Source organism: Eulemur rufifrons, chromosome 16 (genome assembly GCF_041146395.1).
Source record: "Eulemur rufifrons isolate Redbay chromosome 16, OSU_ERuf_1, whole genome shotgun sequence".
NCBI lineage: Eukaryota > Metazoa > Chordata > Mammalia > Primates > Lemuridae > Eulemur > Eulemur rufifrons.
The window spans coordinates 83,120,651-83,142,458 of record NC_090998.1 but is presented as its reverse complement, the minus strand read 5'-3'; the positions used below and the strand labels follow the sequence as shown (position 1 = coordinate 83,142,458).

The window sequence follows — 21,808 nt, the reverse complement described above, 5'->3', positions numbered from 1 at the left end:
GCCTGGAAGCAATTCTGGGGACTTTGGCTTTTCCTGTGGGTCAGATGAGAAGCCAGTGGAGGATTCTGAACAGAGAAGAGATGTGATCTGACATTCACTTTAAATGGATCCCACTGTGGAAATCAATGGTGACCAGCCACCATTTATAGAGTATTTTACTGTGTACCAGGAAAACCCCTTTGTGAAAGTTTTCAGAATCAAAATGGAATCACTTGTGTTAAAAACTCTGACAAACAGAGCCCGGGAAGGCCATGAAGAGAGGGTTCTCAGGCACGAATTCCTGGTAAAAAAAGACTCTGCAAAAATCACAACTTTCCACAGAGGCCATTGCAACCTTACACACACACACACACACACACACACACAGACACACACACTACTTCTACAAGGACATCTGTCCTGCAACTGCCTGTCAACCTCAGATTGGTGCCACCTTTGTTAATGATCTTTGTTTTGTAGCCGAGGATAATTATCTCAAAACAATTATGCAATCCTCCTCATTTTCCTTTAAAAACTTGTCTTCCTTTACCTCCCTGAATATGCACGTTTACTATGGCACAGTCTTCCCATTGCAATGCCTATTCCCAAATAACCATCCTTTTCTTTTAGAGGGCCTCCCTCTCTGTTTGTTATTTAGGTTGACAGCTTTACGCACATGACCTCATTGAATCACCACAACTACACACTGAGTTAGGCACTGTTGTTTTCTCTATTTTAGAGAAAAGAAAACTGAGGCTCAGAAAGGATTAGGAACTTGACCTACATTAGTGGCAGAGCCAGGATTTACCAGGCTTCCCCAGCTCCAGAGCCCCCACCTCCTCCACAGACATCAGCACTGGCTAGTGTACGCAGCAGGTGCTCAATAAAAGGTGTCACCTGGCCGGTTACAAAGTAGTGGGGTTGATGGATGCGTGTCACGTTAGGCGCAGAGAGGATGCGTGTCAGCATGAGGGCTGAAGGAGCTGCGTCTACTTACTCAGCTCCGCGATGCTGCCCACGCGGGTGGCCAGCAAGGATTGCTCGATGGTCCTCAACTCCGACTGGCTGAACATGGGCAGTTCCCCCGGCTTGTTTGGCCGCTGCGGGTCTCTGTGGAGATTCAGGCTGTCTGGCAGGCACAGCACTCCTGCAGTCAGAAGGGAGAGAGAGAATGAAAGGAAAAATGATTGCTATTTTTCAATCAACTGAGGGAGGGGTGCAAAACCTCGCACAACCTCAAATTGCACCAGAGTCGGTACTGCAGAGCCGACGTGGGAACCAACGCTCTGGAATCCTTTCGTCATAGAAAGAGATGTCCGGCTGTGTGAAAAGGTCTCCTCAAAGTCCTGACTTCCTGATTTCCACAGGCATGTGGGCATTTGTCTGGACGCACACACTTCCGAAGGACACAGAACAGAATCCTCTCCTCGGGCCTGGAGGGGTTTCTACCCACTCAGAGGCGCTTCCTGTGACTCTGGGGGTCACTGCCCTCACTCTCCCTCCCAGAGGCAGCTGCGGTCCCCAAGCACCCGGAGGAACAGTCTTTGCCGGCAATTGCTCTGAGGACCTGCTTTACTTGCCCAGTAAATTGAACTCTGGGTGGCTGGGCTGCTATCTGCTAGACAAGCTTCCGGCTTTCTCTGCAGAGCTGTATGTCAGGCGGCAGAGGAGTCCCCACGGACTTCTGTAACTTGTATGGGGAATACCCATGGGAAATCGCTGGAATCCAATTATCTCTTCCCTTCCTGTCCATTCTATAAGCATTTAGCAAGAATCTGAGAACCTACTTGAGTGGCTTACTCAGAAATAGCCCCTCGTCCCTTCACCACCCCAACCTACCGAGGCAGAGTATACTTCCTTGCTTCTTGACTTTGAGATTGACTCTTTGAACTTAACTTTGGTCAAAGGTACATTAAAGGACACAGTGGAATCAAAGGCCTGAAAAGTGCTTGTAAAATTGAACTTGCTCTCTTGCGCCTCACCTTTGTCCTGAGAAAAACATGCCCTGCTTAGCCTGCTGGTCTAAGGAGGGTGAGAGCCACAGAGAGTAGGTCCAGAACTGACCCACAGCTTACAGCTGCCCTGCCTGACCCACAAAAACAAATGTTTATTTGGTAGAGCACTGAAATAGTGGGGCTGTTTGTTACTCACCATTATTGTGGTGAAAGCTAACCGATACACCTGCCAAGTACTACTCACTGAGGATACAATGAACAAGGGCTAAGGATACAGTGATGGATGGAACACACATAGTCCGTGTGCTCAGGGAGCTCCCAGTCTAAGTGAAGGAGACAGACTGCTATAGACACAGCCACGAAACCATTTGATAAATGTTCTATGGTAGAAGGAGATTAGGAACAAAGGGGTGTTTCAGGGACCTGAAGAATGAGTAGTTGTCAATAACCAGGAAGCACTTATTGAGTGTCTACTATGTTTCCAACCCTGTTGGGCATTTTGGAGGTGCAAAGAAGCAGAAGACATATTCAAATCATTTATGAATTCACTGAAAAGATCAGACTGGCACTGACAAAATAATGTAGGAACAATAAAACAGTGTCAATATACAAGTGCTGAATGATTTAAACCGACTGGCAAGGTGAGGGGAGATAGAACGCCAAGGCCAGCAGTCCAAGTCCCCTCCTCCTGCTGCCTGGACCACACAATCTCAGCAGACAAAGCCTCTTCCTTTGAAGAGGGCACACATGTGAGGTGGGCCTGTGACACCCCTCCTCTGGCCCCCACTGCCTATTTAGTGGCTCCAGCCACACTGAGCCACTCACTTTTCCCTAAATGTTTCACCTTCATACCTAACAGAGGCTGAGACAATGGGGAAGGCAATTCCAGCAGATGTTTTTTTTTGGTATGAATAATGAATAATGGATGAATGATACAAATGGCCATTAGATTTAATGTTCCCGTAATCAGGAAATGGAAGTAAATGTTTTTCTAAAATTGTTCTCTAACCATTTTTTCCCAAACATTTTTGACTGTGAATCAGAATAAGAGTATTTATATCACAGCCCAGTATACACACACACACACACACACACACACACACACTCTTCATGGTTTCCATAACTTCAGGAAGTTTTCCATATGGTTTCCATATGGAAAAAAAAATCATGGAAAATAACACTGACTCTTACTATGTGTGATGCACTATCATTTTTTTTTTCTTTTCATTTCTCTTCTATCTTATTAATAAAACATGCTGGCTGTAGCAGCACAAGTGACTTCATGACCCACTCCTGGGGCACGATGGCAGTTTGGAAACACTGTGGCCTGTGCTGGTGCATCACCTGGTGCCGACCGGATGTCACAGTCACCATTTACTGGGCACTACCTACTGCTGCACTTTAGGAACCCTCCACTTTCAGGGAAGACAAGACCTTCCCAGAAATGCCCACCGTGCCAGGCCAGCCTCCTGGCGCTACATCACTCTCCTGCGCAGCCCAGGCCGGGAGACACTGAGTCATCCTTGCTTCCTCCGGTTTGCTTACCTGCCGAGACATTAAGTCAGAGGCTAAGTCAAGTAGCCCGTTGCCATGGCAATGAATCTTGGGCCAGTTCCTTAGCTGATGCCCCTGAGGTCTCTGACTCTAATTCCGGGACTTACTATCCCTTGAAGAGCTCACTGCAAAAATCACCAGATATTCTTGACTGGATATGACATGCGACACAAGTTTCGGGGTAGCGAGGCCGTCCGCTTAGGGGAAGGGGAGGGTGGTTGAGGAGCTTCACAGCAAAGGAGACCCGAGCGCTGGGCCCTCAATGCTGGGCAGAGGTTGTCTAATTAATAGTACAAATGACTTGCACATTCTCACGGGATTGTTTTCTCTGTATTTGTATTATTCGCAGCGCATTAACCCAGATCTGCATTTTAAAATGTTGCTTCACACGTTGGTTGAGGCACAAGCAAACAGGACTTGGAGTCTGGAACCCAGGGCTTCAGTCCTGGCTCTGCCACTTCCCACTGTGTTTGACCTTGAGCAGGTCAGAGAACCTCTCTGGACTTCAGTTTCCTCTTCTGTGAAATAGGGGTGATGTGAATAGTAACAGCCTTGTTTTCCTCACAGGACTTCTGGGGATGGGGGTGAAGAGGGGAGTTAATGAAATAACGTGTGTCGAAGTATTTTGCATGTGCTAAGCAAAACAGTAGGTTCTCAATACATGTTAAATGAGATAAAAAATCAGTTAATGTGTACTAACCCAGCTTTGGGCTGCTTTATGCTTTATCACAAGAATCAACAATTTCCCTTGGAATTATTTCTCCTTCTTTTAGAGGGCTATGAAATTTAAACGTGGAAATATAATTACTCAAAGAGGCTTTAAGAGCTAGATTGCAGAGATTTGGGAAATCTATAATTGATCTATTATGCAAAGATTATATACCAGGGTTTTCTTTTTTTTTTTTGAGGCCTTTCTATGGGGTATACACATAAACTGGAGCTATTTATTTATTTTTTGCATAAAAATCAACTCAGTCAAAAGAAGGCCCCAGCATCATATCTTAGTGTCAGATGCAGGGCTGAGTTTCGGACAATTCATCAATTCCCATTATTGGAGCCAAGGAGAGCCACGGCCTGGTGATTAAGACCCAAGTTTAAAGACAGAGGGAATTGAGATTCAAATATGACTTTGACTAGACCTAAAGGAAGTAATTTCCCAGGAGAGCAGGTGCTCATAAGCCAGCAGCCACGGAGGGCTTGAAGGGTCACGGTCTCCCTGAAATTCTATTACTTGTGGCGTGTTGTGCATTTGTCTAAGGGAGGAGTTCATTCGAATTCTCAAAGGGGTTTATGAGTCTTGAAAAATGACGAATCAGTCAGTGCCTTTGAACGTCCACATTCCCACCCTACGAGGCTGCTGTGCTGTGGGACTGGCCTGGTGGGGCAGAGCGAGCCGGACACGATGGGGGTCCCTGGCACCGAGATCCATCCTGCCGCTGCCCTTTGCACGCACTGAACGAAGAACTCCCCGCTCTCCCGTCAGCCCCTGCATCTGCAAAGGGGGGTTGTGCTATCTACTGCACAGGTTATTGTGGTGATTAAGCAAGATAATATACTTACAGCCTCTGGCCTGTAGTAAGAGTCTGATAAATACCCTGTTCCCACAAATGTGCAGTTTTGTTTATTTAATGTCTGGGTTCAAGCAGCCTAGAGGATCATCTTTCCAAAATCATGTGCGACTGGAGACAGACAGCCTTTCGGTTAGGAGGTCATTCTGGACATAAAACATGAGAGCCGCTGCTCTGGCTGGAACCCCGGGCCAACCACGGCTGGCCTTCTGTCTCTGAGGGGGGCCGCCGGGGGTGCATTTCTGCCCGCTATGTGCCCACCTTCCTATCTGCACAGGACCACCCATTGGCAAATAAAATGCCCCAATGTCCTTTCATTCTCCCTTCAGCCTTTCTCTGTGTCTACATTCTATTACTGGGCCCAGGGAACGGGATGCTATTTATCCACAAAGAGAAAACCAAGTCAGACAGACATCAGCATTCATCCATTGAACCCTCAGTGATGACGGTGATGAAGGAGGATGACAAGGAGGAGACCAGCCAACTTTTACTGAGTACCAACTATAGGCAGCCACCGTGCCAAGCACTTTACATATTTAAATTCAGATTTATTTTAATGCTCACAGCCACACTACAAGGTAGGGAATCCAACATTTATTGGAAGACAATATAAGCTAACACTTAAAAGTGAAGGCTCTGGGCCAGGCGCGGTGGCTCATGCCTGTAATCCTAGCACTCTGGGAGGCCGAGGTGGGAGGATTACTCGAGGTCAGGAGTTCAAGACCAGCCTGAGCAAGAGCAAGATCCCGTCCCTCTACTAAAAATAGAAAGAAATTAGCTGGACAACTAAAAATATATAGAAAAAATTAGCCGGGCATGGTGGCGCATGCCTGTGGTCCCAGCTACTAGCGAGGATGAGGCAGAAGGATCCCTTGAGCCCAAGAGTTTGAGGTTGCTGTGAGCTAGGCTGATGCCACAGCACTCTAGCCCGGGCAACAGAGTGAGACTCTGTCTCAAAAAAAAAAAAGAGTGAAGGCTCTGGGTTCAAATTGCCTGGGTTGGGTTTGAACCCTGATTTCGTTACTTACTGCTTATGCAGCCTTAGGCAATTGAACATAACCATGTATAGTACCTGGTAAAGAGGAAGTACTATAAAATATTTTCTATTATTATCTCCATTTCATAGGAAAAGCAACAGAAACTTGGAGAATGTTCAATAACTTGCCTAAAGCTGCACACATTCTACAAGTGGAGCTGGGCTTTGAACACCTAGCCTTCTGACTCAGAGCCTACCTCTTAGCCACTAAGCATATTGTTTCCTGGTTACTCAACCCCTACTCTCTGCCAGGCACTACTAGGGAGAAATGTGGTTGTGCACAGACAGCTGGATCCTTGCTGTCATGGAACTCACAGTGTAACCACATGTGAGAAGTTTTCCCTGGCACTATCACCCAGGAGATGATAGGCAAGAATGCAAACCTTGCTGGATCCTACAAACTTCAAATGAGAAAACATTCACCATTTGCCCCCATGGGACAAAAGACAAAATGTACAGCTACATAGCCTAGATGTGTTTCCTACTTTGCATTTGCTACTAGGAAGCTCAAAGTCAAATTTGCAGCCCACATGTCAATAAGGAAATGCATTTTTTTATATTTTGCCTTTCATCATCTATGGTACACTGTTACAATGTATATATTTTTATAAGCTGCCACAAAGTCATTTGGAAATGAACACTTTAAGCATAAACAGTGAAATAACTCATTAGCTCTGGTTCTTTTGCTTCCTGGAGGACTTAGGGGATCATAGCTGGTAGGTGAGCAGAACCATGTGGATTTATCAAATATGCAGTCAGTTTTCTTTGCCAGTAGCTATTAACGAAAACCTCTGGGCTTGACCCAGCGCAATTACCAGGATTCAGAGCCCTCCAAGTCCTTTTGAACTTAACTGACATTCTTAAAACTCCTAGGCTGACCAGGATTAAAGAAGCTTTGATGATGGGGCTTCCCTCAGAACAGGAAGAATATTCTAGACTCCCCACTAAAACCTGAGGGCCAGAAGTCATAGTCATGCTCCAGAATTAAGCAGTGTCATGCTTTCCCGCCTCTGATCCTATATCTATTGGGGTTGACTCATTGCACAAATGGGCTCCATTTTCTGTCCCCACCTGTACACATGCAACAAGACTTTGAAGTTCCTTCCTTGCTCAAGGGTCTGTTTCCCCAACCCTTAAATCTAGGCTGGCTGGTGATTTGCTTTGGCCACCAGCACGTGACAGGAGTGATAGGGTGCCGGTTCCAAGCCTTGAAGCCTGGGTTTCAAGAGGTCTTGCATGTTTCGTCTCTCTTAGCCCTGCCAGCCTGCTGGAGGATGAGAAGAACGTGTGGAGAAGTACTAAGGCCCTCCTAGACCAGCCGACAACCAGCCACCCCCTAAAAATGTGAGTGAGCCCAGCCAAGATCAGCTGAGCTGCCTACCCAACCCGTAACTGACCACAGACTGATGAGCGAGCCTGGCCAAGACCAAAGAACCATCCAGCTAACCCACAGACTAGCAAGCAATAGAAAACGGTTGAAGTTTCAGGCCACTGAATTTGGAGGCCATTTGTTATGCAGCATAGGCACAATAGCTAACTGATAAGTCTATGAAACCAATAGTTGGTTAACTTATCATCTTAAAATGCTTTTCACTTTTCCCTGTGCTGCTTTGTAGAATCTAGCAGCAGACCAATTTCTACGGAGCCTGGCCTAGGGAAGAATCCACCCCCAGTGTCTGGGCGAGGATGGTAAAGCTCATAGGATGGCTCTCCTGGCAGTTTCTTGAGTGTACCAAGGACATTTCCATCTCAGGGCCTTTGGACTTGCTCTTCTGTCTTCCTGAACTCTCCTCCCCTGGGTATATGCACAGCTTACTCCCTCAGTCAGTTAGGGCTCCTTCTGCTCCAACCTCTTCAGAAAGACCATTCTGACTATTCTAAAAGTAACACCCCACATCACTCTCCCATCCCCTTACTTTCCTTTCTTCTTTACAGCACTTACCACTACCCAATACTATATTATGTATTATTTGTTTATGTTTTGTGCTGTGTCCAGCACCAGAATGTAAGCAACGAAGGGTTTACTCTGCCCGAGTGAGTGGGCGGTTACGGTGTAGCAACGGGAAGGAGCTAGAATCAGGAGGTGACTTGCAAGGCTGTGCTGGAGAGGGGCGGGCTGTGTAAGCTCTGGCACCCTAGGCACAGGCTTGGGCTCTGCCTTGTCTGTCTCTGGCTACAAAAGGAGAACAGACTCTGCCAAGTCCTGCCTGCCGAGCTAGACGTGGTCTTCTGTGAAGTTATCCCCAGAATGTAAAGGGGAAGGTCCTGGCACCAATCTCAGCTTTACCAAAGGCGAAGGAAGCAGTTGGGTGCGGCAGACCAGCCCTTGAACAGGCATCGGACAGACCTGGCCAGGCTCAGCTTCCCACCTCGCCCTCTTCCAGCTGGGTGTCCAGGGCTCTTGATGTGGCTTCTCTGAGCCTATTTCTCCCTCTGTAAAGTGTCTGATGCTCTCCCCCTCCTGGCATGGCCAGCAGGCTGTAATGGGATAATATATATATAGACAACCTGACACAGAGGAGGAGGTCGATAAATGCTACTAATCTAAGTGAAGTTTTCCAGTGCTAAAGATTTCGGAATTCGATAACACAGACAGTGTCAGGAGGCTTTTTTTTACTGTTAAATTTATTAAGAAACAAGATAGGAAGTTATCAGATTTTTAAAAAAACATTTGTACACCGGCTTGGAAATCCCTTTTTATTTTAAGAGACTCAGCAATGGGAAACAAATTCAGGGCTGGCTTGTAGAATCCAACGGTCTGGGAGAGGCACACCCTCCTCCAGTTAGGACGAGCATCTGCTTCCGCAAGTCCCAGCTCCCCCGTTGAGCTCCTGGGCAGCGTCCCTGTAGCTCCTGGGCTGACTTGAGGCCGGCCGCCGTGTGCGCGGTGGGACCACAGGCACACCGCCAAGCTACTGCCTCTCACGTAGTGTGCCAGTGGGAGGGGGGACAGATGAGAAGCCTGTGAGGACAGGAATGTGTCCTGTGGTGCACAGTGTTCATGGCTGAATTCATGAATGATCCACGAGTATCTTCTTGCTTCTTTGGGAAGGCCAGCACCTTATTCTTCACATACACTTCAGGCTCCACGTCTGGGCACATTCTTGGACGCATTTCTGAAGATTCTCCATCTTTGCATTTTCTACATCTTATGTCTTTCGGTAGTTTGGCTTCAGACTGCCTGAGAACGTTCCCTTTGGATGTAATCCATTGTGGGGAACACAAGATTGCTGCTGAGCTCGTTTGCCCTCCCTCCTCTCCCAGCGTCCTTCCATGCTTGTATTACCCTTGCAACTTCCCCATACAGTCCTGAGAGACATCCGTCTCACAGCGGCTTAAGAGGAAAGAGAGACTCATTCTCCCAGTTTCCTCATCTCTGCAGCAAAGTTCTCCTAGGCCTGGCGGGACTTGTGAACATCTGCTTCAGCCACCTGATGTTTCCTCGCCTCTGCCTGTGCCTCCAGAGCTCAACCAGTCCCCCAGGCGTGGCCGAACAGGATGCCTGGCCGGACCCTCTGCACTCCTGGGCGCTGTCCTGACGGCTTCTGTCCCAGACTGGCCCTCCGCCTCCCCATCAACGTGTTGGGATAATGTGGTGCATCGCAAGTTGGCCTCCTTATACCTTAGGTCCCCTCTTCACTACCCCACCCCCATCTTGGGCATTCATTTAAAACATGTAAGCTACTTTCAAAACATTAATTACAAAGTTACACACGCCCATTTCAGAAACTTCAATAGTAAGAAGGGGATAAACATGGTCAACTAAAGCAACCTCCTTTCTTCTCTCCACACCTAGTCCCCGTCTCCAGAGGTGATTCCTTATTATCTGTTTCTTGTGTAAGATTCCAGAACTTTCTATCCATTCTCATGCATCAGTTCATTCACTCAACAATTGTTTATTAAGTTCAAACAAGGTGCAGGTTCTGCAGGGGACAAATGTGTGAGCAAAACGACATATAAGCCCTATCCTCATGGAGCTTGCTGTGGTTTGGGTGTTTGTCCCCCAAACCTCATGTTGAGATTTGATCCCCAGTGTTGGAGGTGGGGGCCTAAGGGGAGGTGTTTGGGTCACGGAGCAGATCGCTCATGAATGGCTTGGTGCCATCCTTGAGGGAATGGGTAAGTTCTTGCTTTATTAGTTCTTGAGAGAGCTGGTTGTTAAAAAAAGAACCTGGCATCCCTCCCTTCCTGGCACCCCTCTCTCTCGCCACAAGATCTCTGCACACACCTGCTCTCATTCGATTTCCGCCATAAGTGGAAGCAGCCTGAAGCCCTCACCAGATGTGGGTGCTGGCGCCATGCTACTTGTACAGCCTGCAGAACCACGAGACAAATAAACCTCTTTTATTTAAAAACTACCCAGCCTCAGGTATTCCTTTATAACAACGTAAATGGACTAACACAGAGCCCAAAGTCTAGCTGGAGGGTGGGGGAGGGGGTGGTGAGACAAACATCCATCAAATAATAACACAAATAAATGTACAGGCACAACCACGTAAAGTGTCATGAAGAAAAAGTACATATATGTGCACTATACCCCAACCAATGTCATAGCTGCAAAATGCTATCTAATTTATATGATTTCATGTAATTACAAGAAAGACAACGTTTTTTCATAGTTATTAATATTGGCATCAGTTTCCCTTTGTTTGTGAAGTGCTTTTGTATATTATTTGCCCAGTTTTCTATAGAAATATCAAATTCTTACTGATTTGTAGAAAGTCTTTCTATATTAAGGAAATTAGCCCTTTGCCTGACATGTGTTTTCCCAGTTGACATCTGCCTCTCGAATGTGTTTACAGTATTTTTCCAAGTAGAGGTATTTTCATTCAATGCAGACAAATGTATCCGTCTTTCTCTCTATGGGTTCTGGGTTTGGGGTTATATTCAGAAAGCCCTTCCCCTATTCAAGATTATTAAAAATTAACCATGTTGTCTTCTGGTAATTTTAGTTTCATTTTTAATATTAAAACTTTGACCTGTCTGGTGTGAGGTAGGGATCCAGTTTTTGTTTTTCCCAAATGATTAACCAATCTTTGAGCCAATCTTTGCTGACTAACCCATCTTTTACTCACTGATTTAAAATAATTACACTTTACCATGTGCTGTAGCTCCAGATATAGTTGAATCTATCTCAGTACTTCCTGATGCATTTTATCCCACTCATCTAGTTTTTTCTGTGTCAGAACCAAACTGTTTAATTATTATAGCTTCATAAATGTTTTAAAAATTAGGCAGGGCTGGTCCTGCCTCATTACTTCTTATTTTGTTCTGTTTTTTTCCTGAGACAGAGTCTTGCTCTGTTGCCTGGGCTAGAGTGCCGTGGCATCAGCTTAGCTCACAGCAACCTCAAACTTCTGGCCTCAAGCGATCCTCCTGCCTCAGCCTCCCGAGTAGCTGAGACTACAGACGTGCACCACCATGCCCAGCTAATTTTTTCTATTTTTAGTAGAGATGGGGTCTCACTCTTGCTGAGGCTGGTCTCGAACACCTGACCTCAAGTGATCCTCCCGCCTTGGCCTCCCAGAGTGCTAGGATTATAGGCATGAGACACTGTGCCTGGCCTACTTCTTGTTTTTGAAAGATATTTTGAGGCTACTTTTAGCTATTTCTTTCCCAGATTAATTCTAATTCCAATTCCTTAAGTATGTGAATATGGTTCAACTGGTGAAGGTAGTCACATCAGAAGCAAAGGAAGAAGGAAATGATGGGCAGAGAGTGTGGTTAGGAGATACATATCCACTTAAGAAACATTCTCGGTTCATTATGTGAGTATACATTATGTTCCCTGAAATGAATTTAGCCTCTTGCTAACAATTCTCTAATTCTGTGTCTCACTGAGACTTGTTTAATAAACACAAGTTGAATTAACGAATGAGTCCTGGGTAGAGTTCTTGGTGAAAAATAAAGATTACTAAGTATTAAAGAAAGGTGTTATTGCCATATTAGCACCCCACTGAGGATTTCTCCCTGTTACAGAAATTAAAGGCGACCGAAAAATGGAGCGATTTCACACCAGCTGTCAGAAGCGTTTTATGCCAAGGACAAATATGCACAGATTTGTCTCGTCCCAGGGATATCTAGAAACCATTTCCAGGTAATGACAAGGATACCCTCTAAAGTGGAAGCTGGTATACCTGGCAGGCCTCCAGCTAGAAATCGCTTTCCAGTGGAACTTCTGCAGAGTAAGAATGTAAGTAAGGATCATTTATATTCATAACAAAAGCTCCCAAGGCCTGTAAGATCCTGAGTCACCCAAGAAAGGAAAGATTAAATCATGTTCAACCAAGCCTTAGTGTTAAGTACATTTAATTGTATTCTAAATCTTCAAAGACTGATTATCTTTAATTAAACAGCCTGATGACTACAGACTTATTACTTACTTGATATGATATAGTGGGGAACTATTCACTAGAATGTTTAATGAGTTGAAATACCCTGCGGCTGACCACACGGAATAACAGAGGACTGCGTGTGTGTGTGCATGTGTGCGTGCAGGCACAGAGGAGATTAGGCCAGCATTTTGAGAGCGGGCTAAATGCTGCTGTTGACGTAGTGTATGTAGATGTTAATGGCACATAAAAGCATAAATCTGCCATTTGCAGCCATGCATGTGTACGCTGATATGAAGAACTAATAGGCCTTTCACAACCCATCGAAAATACAAAGATTACCAAATTGGCTTTTAAAAACATTAGAATCCCATTAGACCCAAATCAGGAGCTGATTACAGAGTAAAATAAACCACAAGAGAACTCTAAATTCTCATTTGTGGTTGCTGTTAAAAGGTACTGCACTTTTGACAAGGCCATGGGCCCTTGGGGAAGTGAGCCGCGGTCCTTGCTGGGAAGAGGGCCCCATCCAGCCACACATCCGGACAAGGATGCCTCCGCGGAGACGCTCTTCCTCCTAGCACCTGTTCTGGGAGTTGCATCCAGGAACATATGACGGAGCCCAGATATAGCTCAGTGTTTCTCAACTTTTTATTATTATTGTCCCCTCCCTTGCAGGAAGCCTTTATGGACGTTTTCTTCCCTACCTCTCCACCCCCGCCCCACTGTACCATCCATATCTTTTACTGTCTGTGTTCTGATGCTTGGACATCTGGGGCCTTGCTGACCCTGGAGGGACTGCCCCTCCCCAGACTGGCCACTTCCTAGAGACGGAAAGCAGCCGCCAGCAAGTACGCTTTTCAGATGCAAACGACAATCCAGAGCCCACACCCCAGCTGCCGCCTCTGTGGGGCTCTCACCTTCCGGGCTACATCCACCTGCCTAATCTCCCCAGGGCCAGGCACCAGACAACTAGGGACGGCCTCTGGCCTCAGAGTCGGCTGGGATTATTCAAATCAGCCCGTCCTAAACCGCATGTCCTGCCTCTCCTGTTCCTTCCGGGGGAAACCACAATAAAGGCTCCTGCCCACGGTCCCTCTGCATCCTGACCGGCCCTTCCTGCGTGCCCCCCATGGGTGCGGCAGCCCCTCCTCTTGGGAACTGTGAGCAACAAATCATCTCTTCAAGGACAATGGTTTCCTTATCTGTTGGCCTTTTTGCAACTCAATAGAATTTTCTATTAATACATAAGATTTTAAAACATTCCACCCCCTGAAATTTTAATACCCTAGACACACTGTGCAGATGTTTATATACTGTGGCCGTTTTGAAGGTCATAAACCATTGTAATACCTATGTTTTTGGGAGACCTAAGAACCAATTTTCACTCCCGCGCCGCCCTATTGCCACCTCTTTCCTCGACACTGAGAACAGATGAGAATAACACATGGTGTTTTAGCAAGTACCAACACTCAGTCCCCCCTCCAGACTGATTAACCCAGAGTCTCTGGGGGCACTGCCCAGGCAGTGGTATTTTTTTTTCAACATTTTTCATGGTCATTCTAATGTGCCTCCAGGTTGCGAACCTCTGAGTTAACTCAAACCAGTGGTCCCCCACCCACAGCCGCCACGCCCCGCCCGGCACAGCACATTCACACTTGCAGACCAGAAAAAACACAGGAAAAAAACAAATAATTCAGGCCTCCGTGGCGCTTCCGCACTCCTGGGAGCTCTATCCCATCTGATCCCAGGGGTTTGACATTTAAGTATAGACACCTGGACAATTGTAATAGCTGCCTGTAGTGTGTTGAATGGTGGCCCCCAAAAGATATGTCCCTGTCCTAATCCCCAGAACCTACAAATGTGACCTTATTTGGGAAAAGGGTCTTTGCCGATGTAATTGAGTTACAGATCTCAAGATGAGCTCGTCCTGGATTTAGGGTGGGCCCTGACTCCAATGACAGGTGTGTCTTTATAAGAGAAAGGCAGAAGGAGATTTGAGACACAGACACACAGGGGAGACAGCCATGTGATGACAGAGACAGAGGTTGAAGTGATGTGTCTACAAGCCAAGGAACACCAAAGATTGCTGGCAGCCACCAGAAGCTAGGAGAGAAGCATGGAACAGACTGTCCCTCGCAGCCTCCAGTAGGACCCAGCCCTGCCAACACTTTGATTTCAGATTCCTGTCCTTTAGAACTGGAAGAAAATAAATATCTGTTGTTTTAAGCCACTTGGCTTGTGGTAATTTGTTATGGTAGCTCTAAGACTAACTGATTACTCTGTCATTTTAAATGTCTCTTACTGCCTAGAGCAAAGCTTTGAGACCATAACCCTCCCTCTTCCATGTCAACAACCTTCAATGGCTCCCCATTGCTTAGAGGACAAGACTGAAACTTCTTTTTTTTTTTTTTTTTTTTTTTTTTGAGACAGAGTTTCACTCTGTTGCCCGGGCTAGAGTGAGTGCCGTGGCGTCAGCCTAGCTCACAGCAACCTCAAACTCCTGGGCTTAAGCGATCCTACTGCCTCAGCCTCCCGAGTAGCTGGGACTACAGGCATGAGCCACCATGCCCGGCTAATTTTTTTTGTATATATATATTTTAGTTGTCCATATAATTTCTTTCTATTTTTAGTAGAGACGGGGTCTCACTCTTGCTCAGGCTGGTCTTGGACTCCTGACCTCGAGCGATCCACCCGCCTCGGCCTCCCAGAGTGCTAGGATTACAGGCGTGAGCCACCGCGCCCGGCCAAGACTGAAACTTCTTAACCAGGGTTTCGGGGCCTCTGAACTTTTTAGCTGTCCCACCGAACTTCAAACCACTCCCCAACTGACTGAGCTGCTCACTTTCCTTGCTGTCACTTCCCACCCCCACGGTTCCTCCCATCCAGAATGCCCCTCCCTCGGTTTCTTACAGTGAGGATTCTGCCTGATCTTCAAGACACAAACTGAATGCCACTTCCTTCAGCAAGCTGCCCCCAACGGCTGGGATCCGCTCCCGCTTCTCCCACAGCAGGGTGTCTTATGGAACTTCCACATCCATCCGGTGCTGTGGCAAGATAATAATAATACTGACGAAAACCCATAATTAAGACCTTATATTGGCCGGGCGCAGTGGCTCATGCCTGTGATCCTAGCACTTTGGGAGGCTGAGGCGAGAGGATCAGGAGTTTGAGCCCAGGAGTTTGAGGTTGCAGTGAGCTATGGTGACACCACTGCACTCTAGCCCGGGTGACAGAGCAAGACCCTGTCTCAGAGGAAAAAAAAAGAAAGACTTTATATGGCACTTACTGTGAGCCAGGCACTATTCTAAGTGCCTTATGTGTATTAATTATTCTAATTCTTACAACCCCCTCTGCAGTTGGTGTTACTATTATTGCCATTTTACAACTGATGAAAAGGAGGCACAGAGAGGTTAGGCTACTTTCCCAAGGTCACACAGCTTGTAATAGGCAGAGCGGGGACAGGCTTTGGCTTCAGAGTTTGTGCTGCTTAGACAGAAAGGCAGGAGCCAAGTCAGGAAAGGGCTCATAAGGCATGTCAAAAGTCTAGATTTTATTCGCACATTAATGAAGAGCCATTTAAAAGCTCTAACGGAGGCATAGAATCAGGTAGGCACAGTGTAAACACGGCTGAGCTGCCGTCATCTGGGTGAGAGAAGGTGGTGGCTGGGCCGGGGGAGAGAAGCGGCCCATGGGAGCAGAGCTTCTCAGAGCGGAGTCTGCCCACTGCCTGCGGCAGAATCATCCCGGGGTGCTTGGAAAACAGAACGTAGATTCTTGTGCAGTCAGGAAGGATGGTGCCTCGTTTATACAGTCCCGTGGTCTGCGCAGGACAGGGAGGCCACTCCTGTAGACGGCAGGGGCTGGGGGTGGGGGAACCAGCCCAGAGCCTTTAGTGACTTCCTCAGGTCACGAAGCTGATAAACGTGGGAGCGGGGGCTTGAACTGACTTTGTATCCCACGCCAGACACCGCACACATAACAACCGGAAGTCACAGCTCAGGGAGAGAAAGCTTGGGAGAGAATTAGAGGACGGAGGCCTATCTGGAAGAATGTTGTCTTTGCTGCCTGGAAGCAACCCCAAGACCACATGGTGAAAGGTGGACGAAGGTAACCTCGCGGTGGGCATGGAGAAGCCAACCAGGTAAGAGGGGGTAGCAGGGAGCCAGTGGAGGGAGAAGCAGGGTGCTCACCCCTGCAATCCCAGGGGGCTGTCCCCATGGTCTTCCCTCACCCACAGCCACTCTCAGCAGAAGAGCCAGGCCTCAGGGGCAGGAGGTTCCACTATAAATAAATGGCCCTTGTCCTGCCAGGGCAAATTCATAAGCCGATTTATTAGGGATTCTTTGTTCAGAGAGCCTCAGTTGCTGCTAAGGTGAATATTTTTTGCCATCTGAGGTTTGCACACAGGCACACACCTACACCCACTCACAGAAACTCCTCTGTGGTGTGTACACATACAGGTACATAGACACACATGCACATATTCCCGGTTGCCCATCCATCCATTTGCTGTATGCGTGTGTGTGTGTGTGTGTGTGTGTGTGTGTGTAGATTTGCATATGCATATATAATCAAGTGTCTTCTAGCACAAAACATTTTGCTACAGAGAAAAATGACATATTTTTTGCCCAGGGGACTTTCTTAACAAACGTGATTACCCACTTCAAAAATGTGTGCTCTGTCATTTAGAACCAGTAAGTTATGAAATCATAGGCCTTGAAAGCTGGGAAACCCTGAATGCCACGAAATCCAGCTCCCCACAGTCTGTCACGAGCATTTCCTGAGCGCCAGACCCTGGGCATGAGATGGCGAACTCGTGGTCCCTCAGGGTCCCCGAAGGTTTACAGCTAAACTCTTCATCAGAGAGATCAGAAAACAAAGTTCCAGAGAGGTTAAGTGACTCCCCTGAGGTCACACTGACTTGGTTTAAGTCTATTTCTGGATAATGAGGAGCTACTTCCAGTTCCAGGCAGGATTTACCAATTTGGAAGGAGTCAGAATACAGTAGTATGTTCCTAACAGTGTGGTCAGCGGAATAGCCCTAGTCCCCAGAACCAGGGAGGACGTTATGTGACATGGGAAGGGGGAATCGGGCAGTGGACGGAAGTAATGCTGCCACTCATCTGACTTTCAGATAAGGAGATGATCCAGGGGGCCCAGTGTGATCACAAGGGTCCTTTAAATGAGGAGGGAGGCACAGGGCTCAGTGTCAGAGAGGTACAATGTGAGGAGACTTAACCGGCCACTGCTAGCTTTGAAGATGGCAGGGGCCACGAGCCAAGGGATGTGGCGGCTTCTCGAAGCCGTAAAAGGCAAGGAAATGGATTTGCCCCTGGAGCCTTCAAAAAGGAACAGAACCCTATGAATACCTTAATTTTAGCCAGTGAGACCCACTTCAGACTTTGGGCCTCCAGAACTGTAAGAGAATAAATTTATGTTGTTTTAGGCCACTGAGTTTGTGCAATCTGCTATAGCAGCAGCCACAGGATGCTAAGACACTCTGAAATCAGACTGAGCTTCGCACGGCTCCTCGGGGTGCTGGGGGCCTGCCAGTGTCATTCTGGAACGAACATCACTCATCTTTCTAGAAGTCCAGATACCGAATTTCACTTTAAAATTTAGGATGTATTTTCAGTCAAGACACCTTTCTCACCCTTTGCCTTTTTCTCCTCTGGGTAAATTTCCAGAATTTAATGTAGAAATAAAGAGAAGACCAAAGAATGCCATTTTTCATAACTTTCTTCCTCATAACTTCTCTCTGCCTCTGGAACATTGTCTCTGGCATTTTATTTTCAGAAACGCTCTTGGTGTTCCCTCCTCCCAGCCCGTTGAAGAAGTGACTTGGTGGGCCAGGGCTGCCCCCCACAGCCCCGGGCCCCTCTGTTCCGAGCCTATCTTCTGCTTCCGAGACGTGCCTCAGCACAAGGCCCTCCTGACATGGGGGGAACAGGGGCTTACGGGGGCCAGGCTCCATGTCCTGGCATGTGAAGGAAGGAACATCCCTCCTCCCCAGTGAGGCAGAGAGTTGAGGTGGGAATGGGCCCCGTTCAGGAGAAGGAAGGATGTGCCCACCGTCTCAGGGGAGGAAGAAGGGTGGCAAATGGCTTCTCTGGGGATTCACTGAATCAGAGCATGGATTTTCTGACACTGAAAATCTGTCCCTCAAGGGAATGTGAGTAATGGTGAGAAATGTCTCATCATCCTTCATCCAACAAAATGTTCATTAAAAACTTTCTTAGCATCAGGTTCTGTGTATGGGATATAGATGATGATGATCATGATGGTGATGATGATGGTGATGATGGTGATGATGATGGAGATGATCACAATGATGATGATGGTGATGATGATCATGATGATGATCATGATCATGATGGTGATGATCATGATGACCATGATGGTGATGACGATGATGATCATGATGGTGATGATCATGATGACCATGATGGTGATAATGATGATGACCATGATGGTGATGATGATGGTGATGATGATCATGATGATGATCATGATCATGATGGTGATGATGATGATAATGATGGTGATGACGATGATGACCATGATGGTGATGACGATGATGATCATGATGGTGATGATCATGATGACCATGATGCTGATAATGATGATGACCATGATGGTGATGATGATAATGTTGATGATAATGATGATGGTAATGATTATGATGGTGATGATGACCATGATGGTGTTGATGATGATGATGATGGTGATGATGATGTTGGTGGTGAGGATGGTGGTGGTGGTTGTCGTGGGACAGCGATGATGATGATGATGTTGATAATGAAGATGATGGCGGTGGTGGCAATGGTGGTGGTGGTGATGACAATGGTTGGCTAACACCCACTGTGTGCCAGACACTGTTCTAAGTACTTGGCAGATACTCACTCATTTTATATCTTCAGGTAGTGGGCACAAAAACATAGCTGAATTAATGAATAGAGATGACTTGGCTCCTATAACCCTAGGCTCACACCCCGGGGTAGGAGGTAGGGGTAGTAGAATGAAGGGAAGAGGGGAGAGGAGAAATTGAAAGAGAAACAATAATTATGATGCAATAAGACAGAGCAGTGGTTTGGTGCATGAGCTCTAGAACCAGGCTTCCTTGGTGTAAATCCAGGCTCTATTGCTTATTAACTCTTTGGCCAAATCCATTAACCTCTTTGTGCCTCAGTTTCCTAATCTGTAAAGTATAGATGATATTAATAACGACAGCATCTACCCCATGGGCCGGTGTGAGGACTGCATTAGTTGGTAGGTATCCACACCGGAACAGCACCTAGCACACAGCAAATGCTCAGTGTGATGTTTCTTGTTGTTATAAGGCGCTTAGCAGAATTTGTCTAAGCCACTTGGAGGCAGACTTTGTGCCTTCGGGTTCCTGACTTGGCTTCTCCCCCAGACCAGCTCTCAACATTTTATTGGTCAGCTTTGCTGCCCACATTTGTGCTCCATCCTGGACAAAGTGCTCACTTCTAATTAAACCTGATTTCTTATTTTGCATCCCTATTTCTCCCCAGCCCTCTCCCTGGAGAGAATTCCAGGGAGGACTTATGCAAATAGGTGACATGCGAGCTGAGCCTTTGGGAATGTGTAATTTTAATTAAGACCAAAGGGATTAATAACAAAGGAAGAAGGGCTGGTCTGGCTGGAGGAAGAAAGCGGCAGAGGGCTGTGCAGCTGGAGGAAGTGCTGGGACAGGCTGTGCCTGGGGATAAGGCAGGAGCTGGGGATGGGGGGGCGGGCAGAACTAGAATATGAAAAACCTTGACCACCTATTAATGTTTTAGAAGTTTAACGGGCAGCTATTAAAGGTTCCAAAGCTTTATAAACCCGTAATTGTTACACACATCCTGGAGGGTGGTGTTTATCCTAGTAGGGTATTAGCACCAGCACGAATAGTAGTGATAGTTATAATGGCACTGATGGTCACAGGGGCAATGGCAGTAGTAACAGCAACAGTAGCAGATTGAGGGGGCTGAGACATCATCATTATCATCATCATATCATCATCATCATTGTCCTTACAGTTAACTTTTATTTAGTACTATGTGCCATTCTAAATACTTCAAGATCTTATCTCATTTAACCCTTATGATAACCCTATGAGGTAGCTACTATTATTATCCCCATTTTACAGATGAGAAAACAGAGGCAGAGAAGAGTGCTGTGACCTGGGCAAATCTGCACTGAAACTCAGAGCCCCAGAGCCTGGATGCCCACGACAGAGTATGTTAGGTACAGTGAGAAGCTGCCCAGACTTGCCTAGTCGGAAATAGATGCCAGGAAGTGATTCCGCAAGATGCAGTACCAGCTACAGGTAGGAAGGGCCTCCTCAAAATTCAGGGGGTATTCATGGAGGGAGCCCCTGGGAGATGGTTGCAGGATCTGGCTGTAACTTGGGGGTGGGCATAGAGGGGCCAGCCAGCCCCAGCCTCCCTGATGACCCTCTGGCCCCTGTTCTAGTCACGCCCAAGCCAGGGCCCAAGAACAGCACACCGGGGCAGCCAGGAGCCCCTCTGCAGGCCTCCCTCCAGCGGGGGCTGGCCTGCCTGGCCACCACCCCGAGGGCACAGGGGCAAGCTGGTCCCTGAGCCCCACTGCTGCCTGCCTCGAGTCTGGTCTACCTGCAGTGCACGTGAACACAAGGGCACCCCGCGAGGCTGAGCCAGGGCAGGTTTTGCCTGGCTTCGCCCCACAGGCTGGACACTGGCGGAGTGGTCTGGCAGGAGGCAACGTCTAAGGCGAGATGGAATCACCCCAACCTCAATCTGGTCCTGCTGACTGCAAAACATGTGGTGTCCTCTATCCATTCCCCCTTTCTAGCCACCAAGGGAGAGGGAGTGGTGTGGACGAGCCTCAGTCTGCAAGCAACCCTGGAAGAGGACCCCTCAGCACTGGGGATGTTAGCTGTCCCCCGCCTTCCCCTGGTTCCTGAAAAGTGACAGCCAGCCTTGCTCCCTTTGCTCCCTATCTCTGCAATCCCTGGCTGTGTTAGTGACAGCTCCCCTGCGATGCCATCTTCCCGTGCTTTGACTGAGAATGATCCTCGGGGCCCTGCTGTAAGGACGAGCTCCCCTAATGCTGCCGGATGCAGGGAAGGAACAGCCCGTGGCTGCAGAGCCAGGCCTCAGCAGGAAGGGGAGGCCCTGCCTGGGGACAGCTCTCGAGCCCAAGGGAGGTGGCAAGGGCAAGGGAAGGCCTGTTGGGAACACTCTGGCATTCTACAGCAGTGGGGAGGAGGCCCAGGCTCTGAAAGCTCCCGAGAGGAACAGTGAAGAGATCCAGAGTCGGTTGCTCAGTCTTACGGACACTCTAACGACCCTGGGCTGCTGGCATCTGCAAGGCCAAGTCTTGCAACTGGGG

At 47.5% G+C, this 21,808-nt stretch overlaps 1 protein-coding gene across 2 annotated transcripts in view; it reads right to left on the bottom strand.

The window, feature by feature from the left end:
- The window catches only part of ABTB3 (ankyrin repeat and BTB domain containing 3), a 288,577-nt gene that overhangs the window by 118,128 nt on the left and 148,641 nt on the right, over positions 1-21,808 (bottom strand). For both annotated transcript variants that reach the window (XM_069490381.1, XM_069490382.1), the window contains exon 2: positions 977-1,126. In XM_069490381.1, coding sequence (XP_069346482.1) covers positions 977-1,126 — 150 coding nt within the window. The remainder of the gene's footprint in view (positions 1-976; positions 1,127-21,808) is intronic.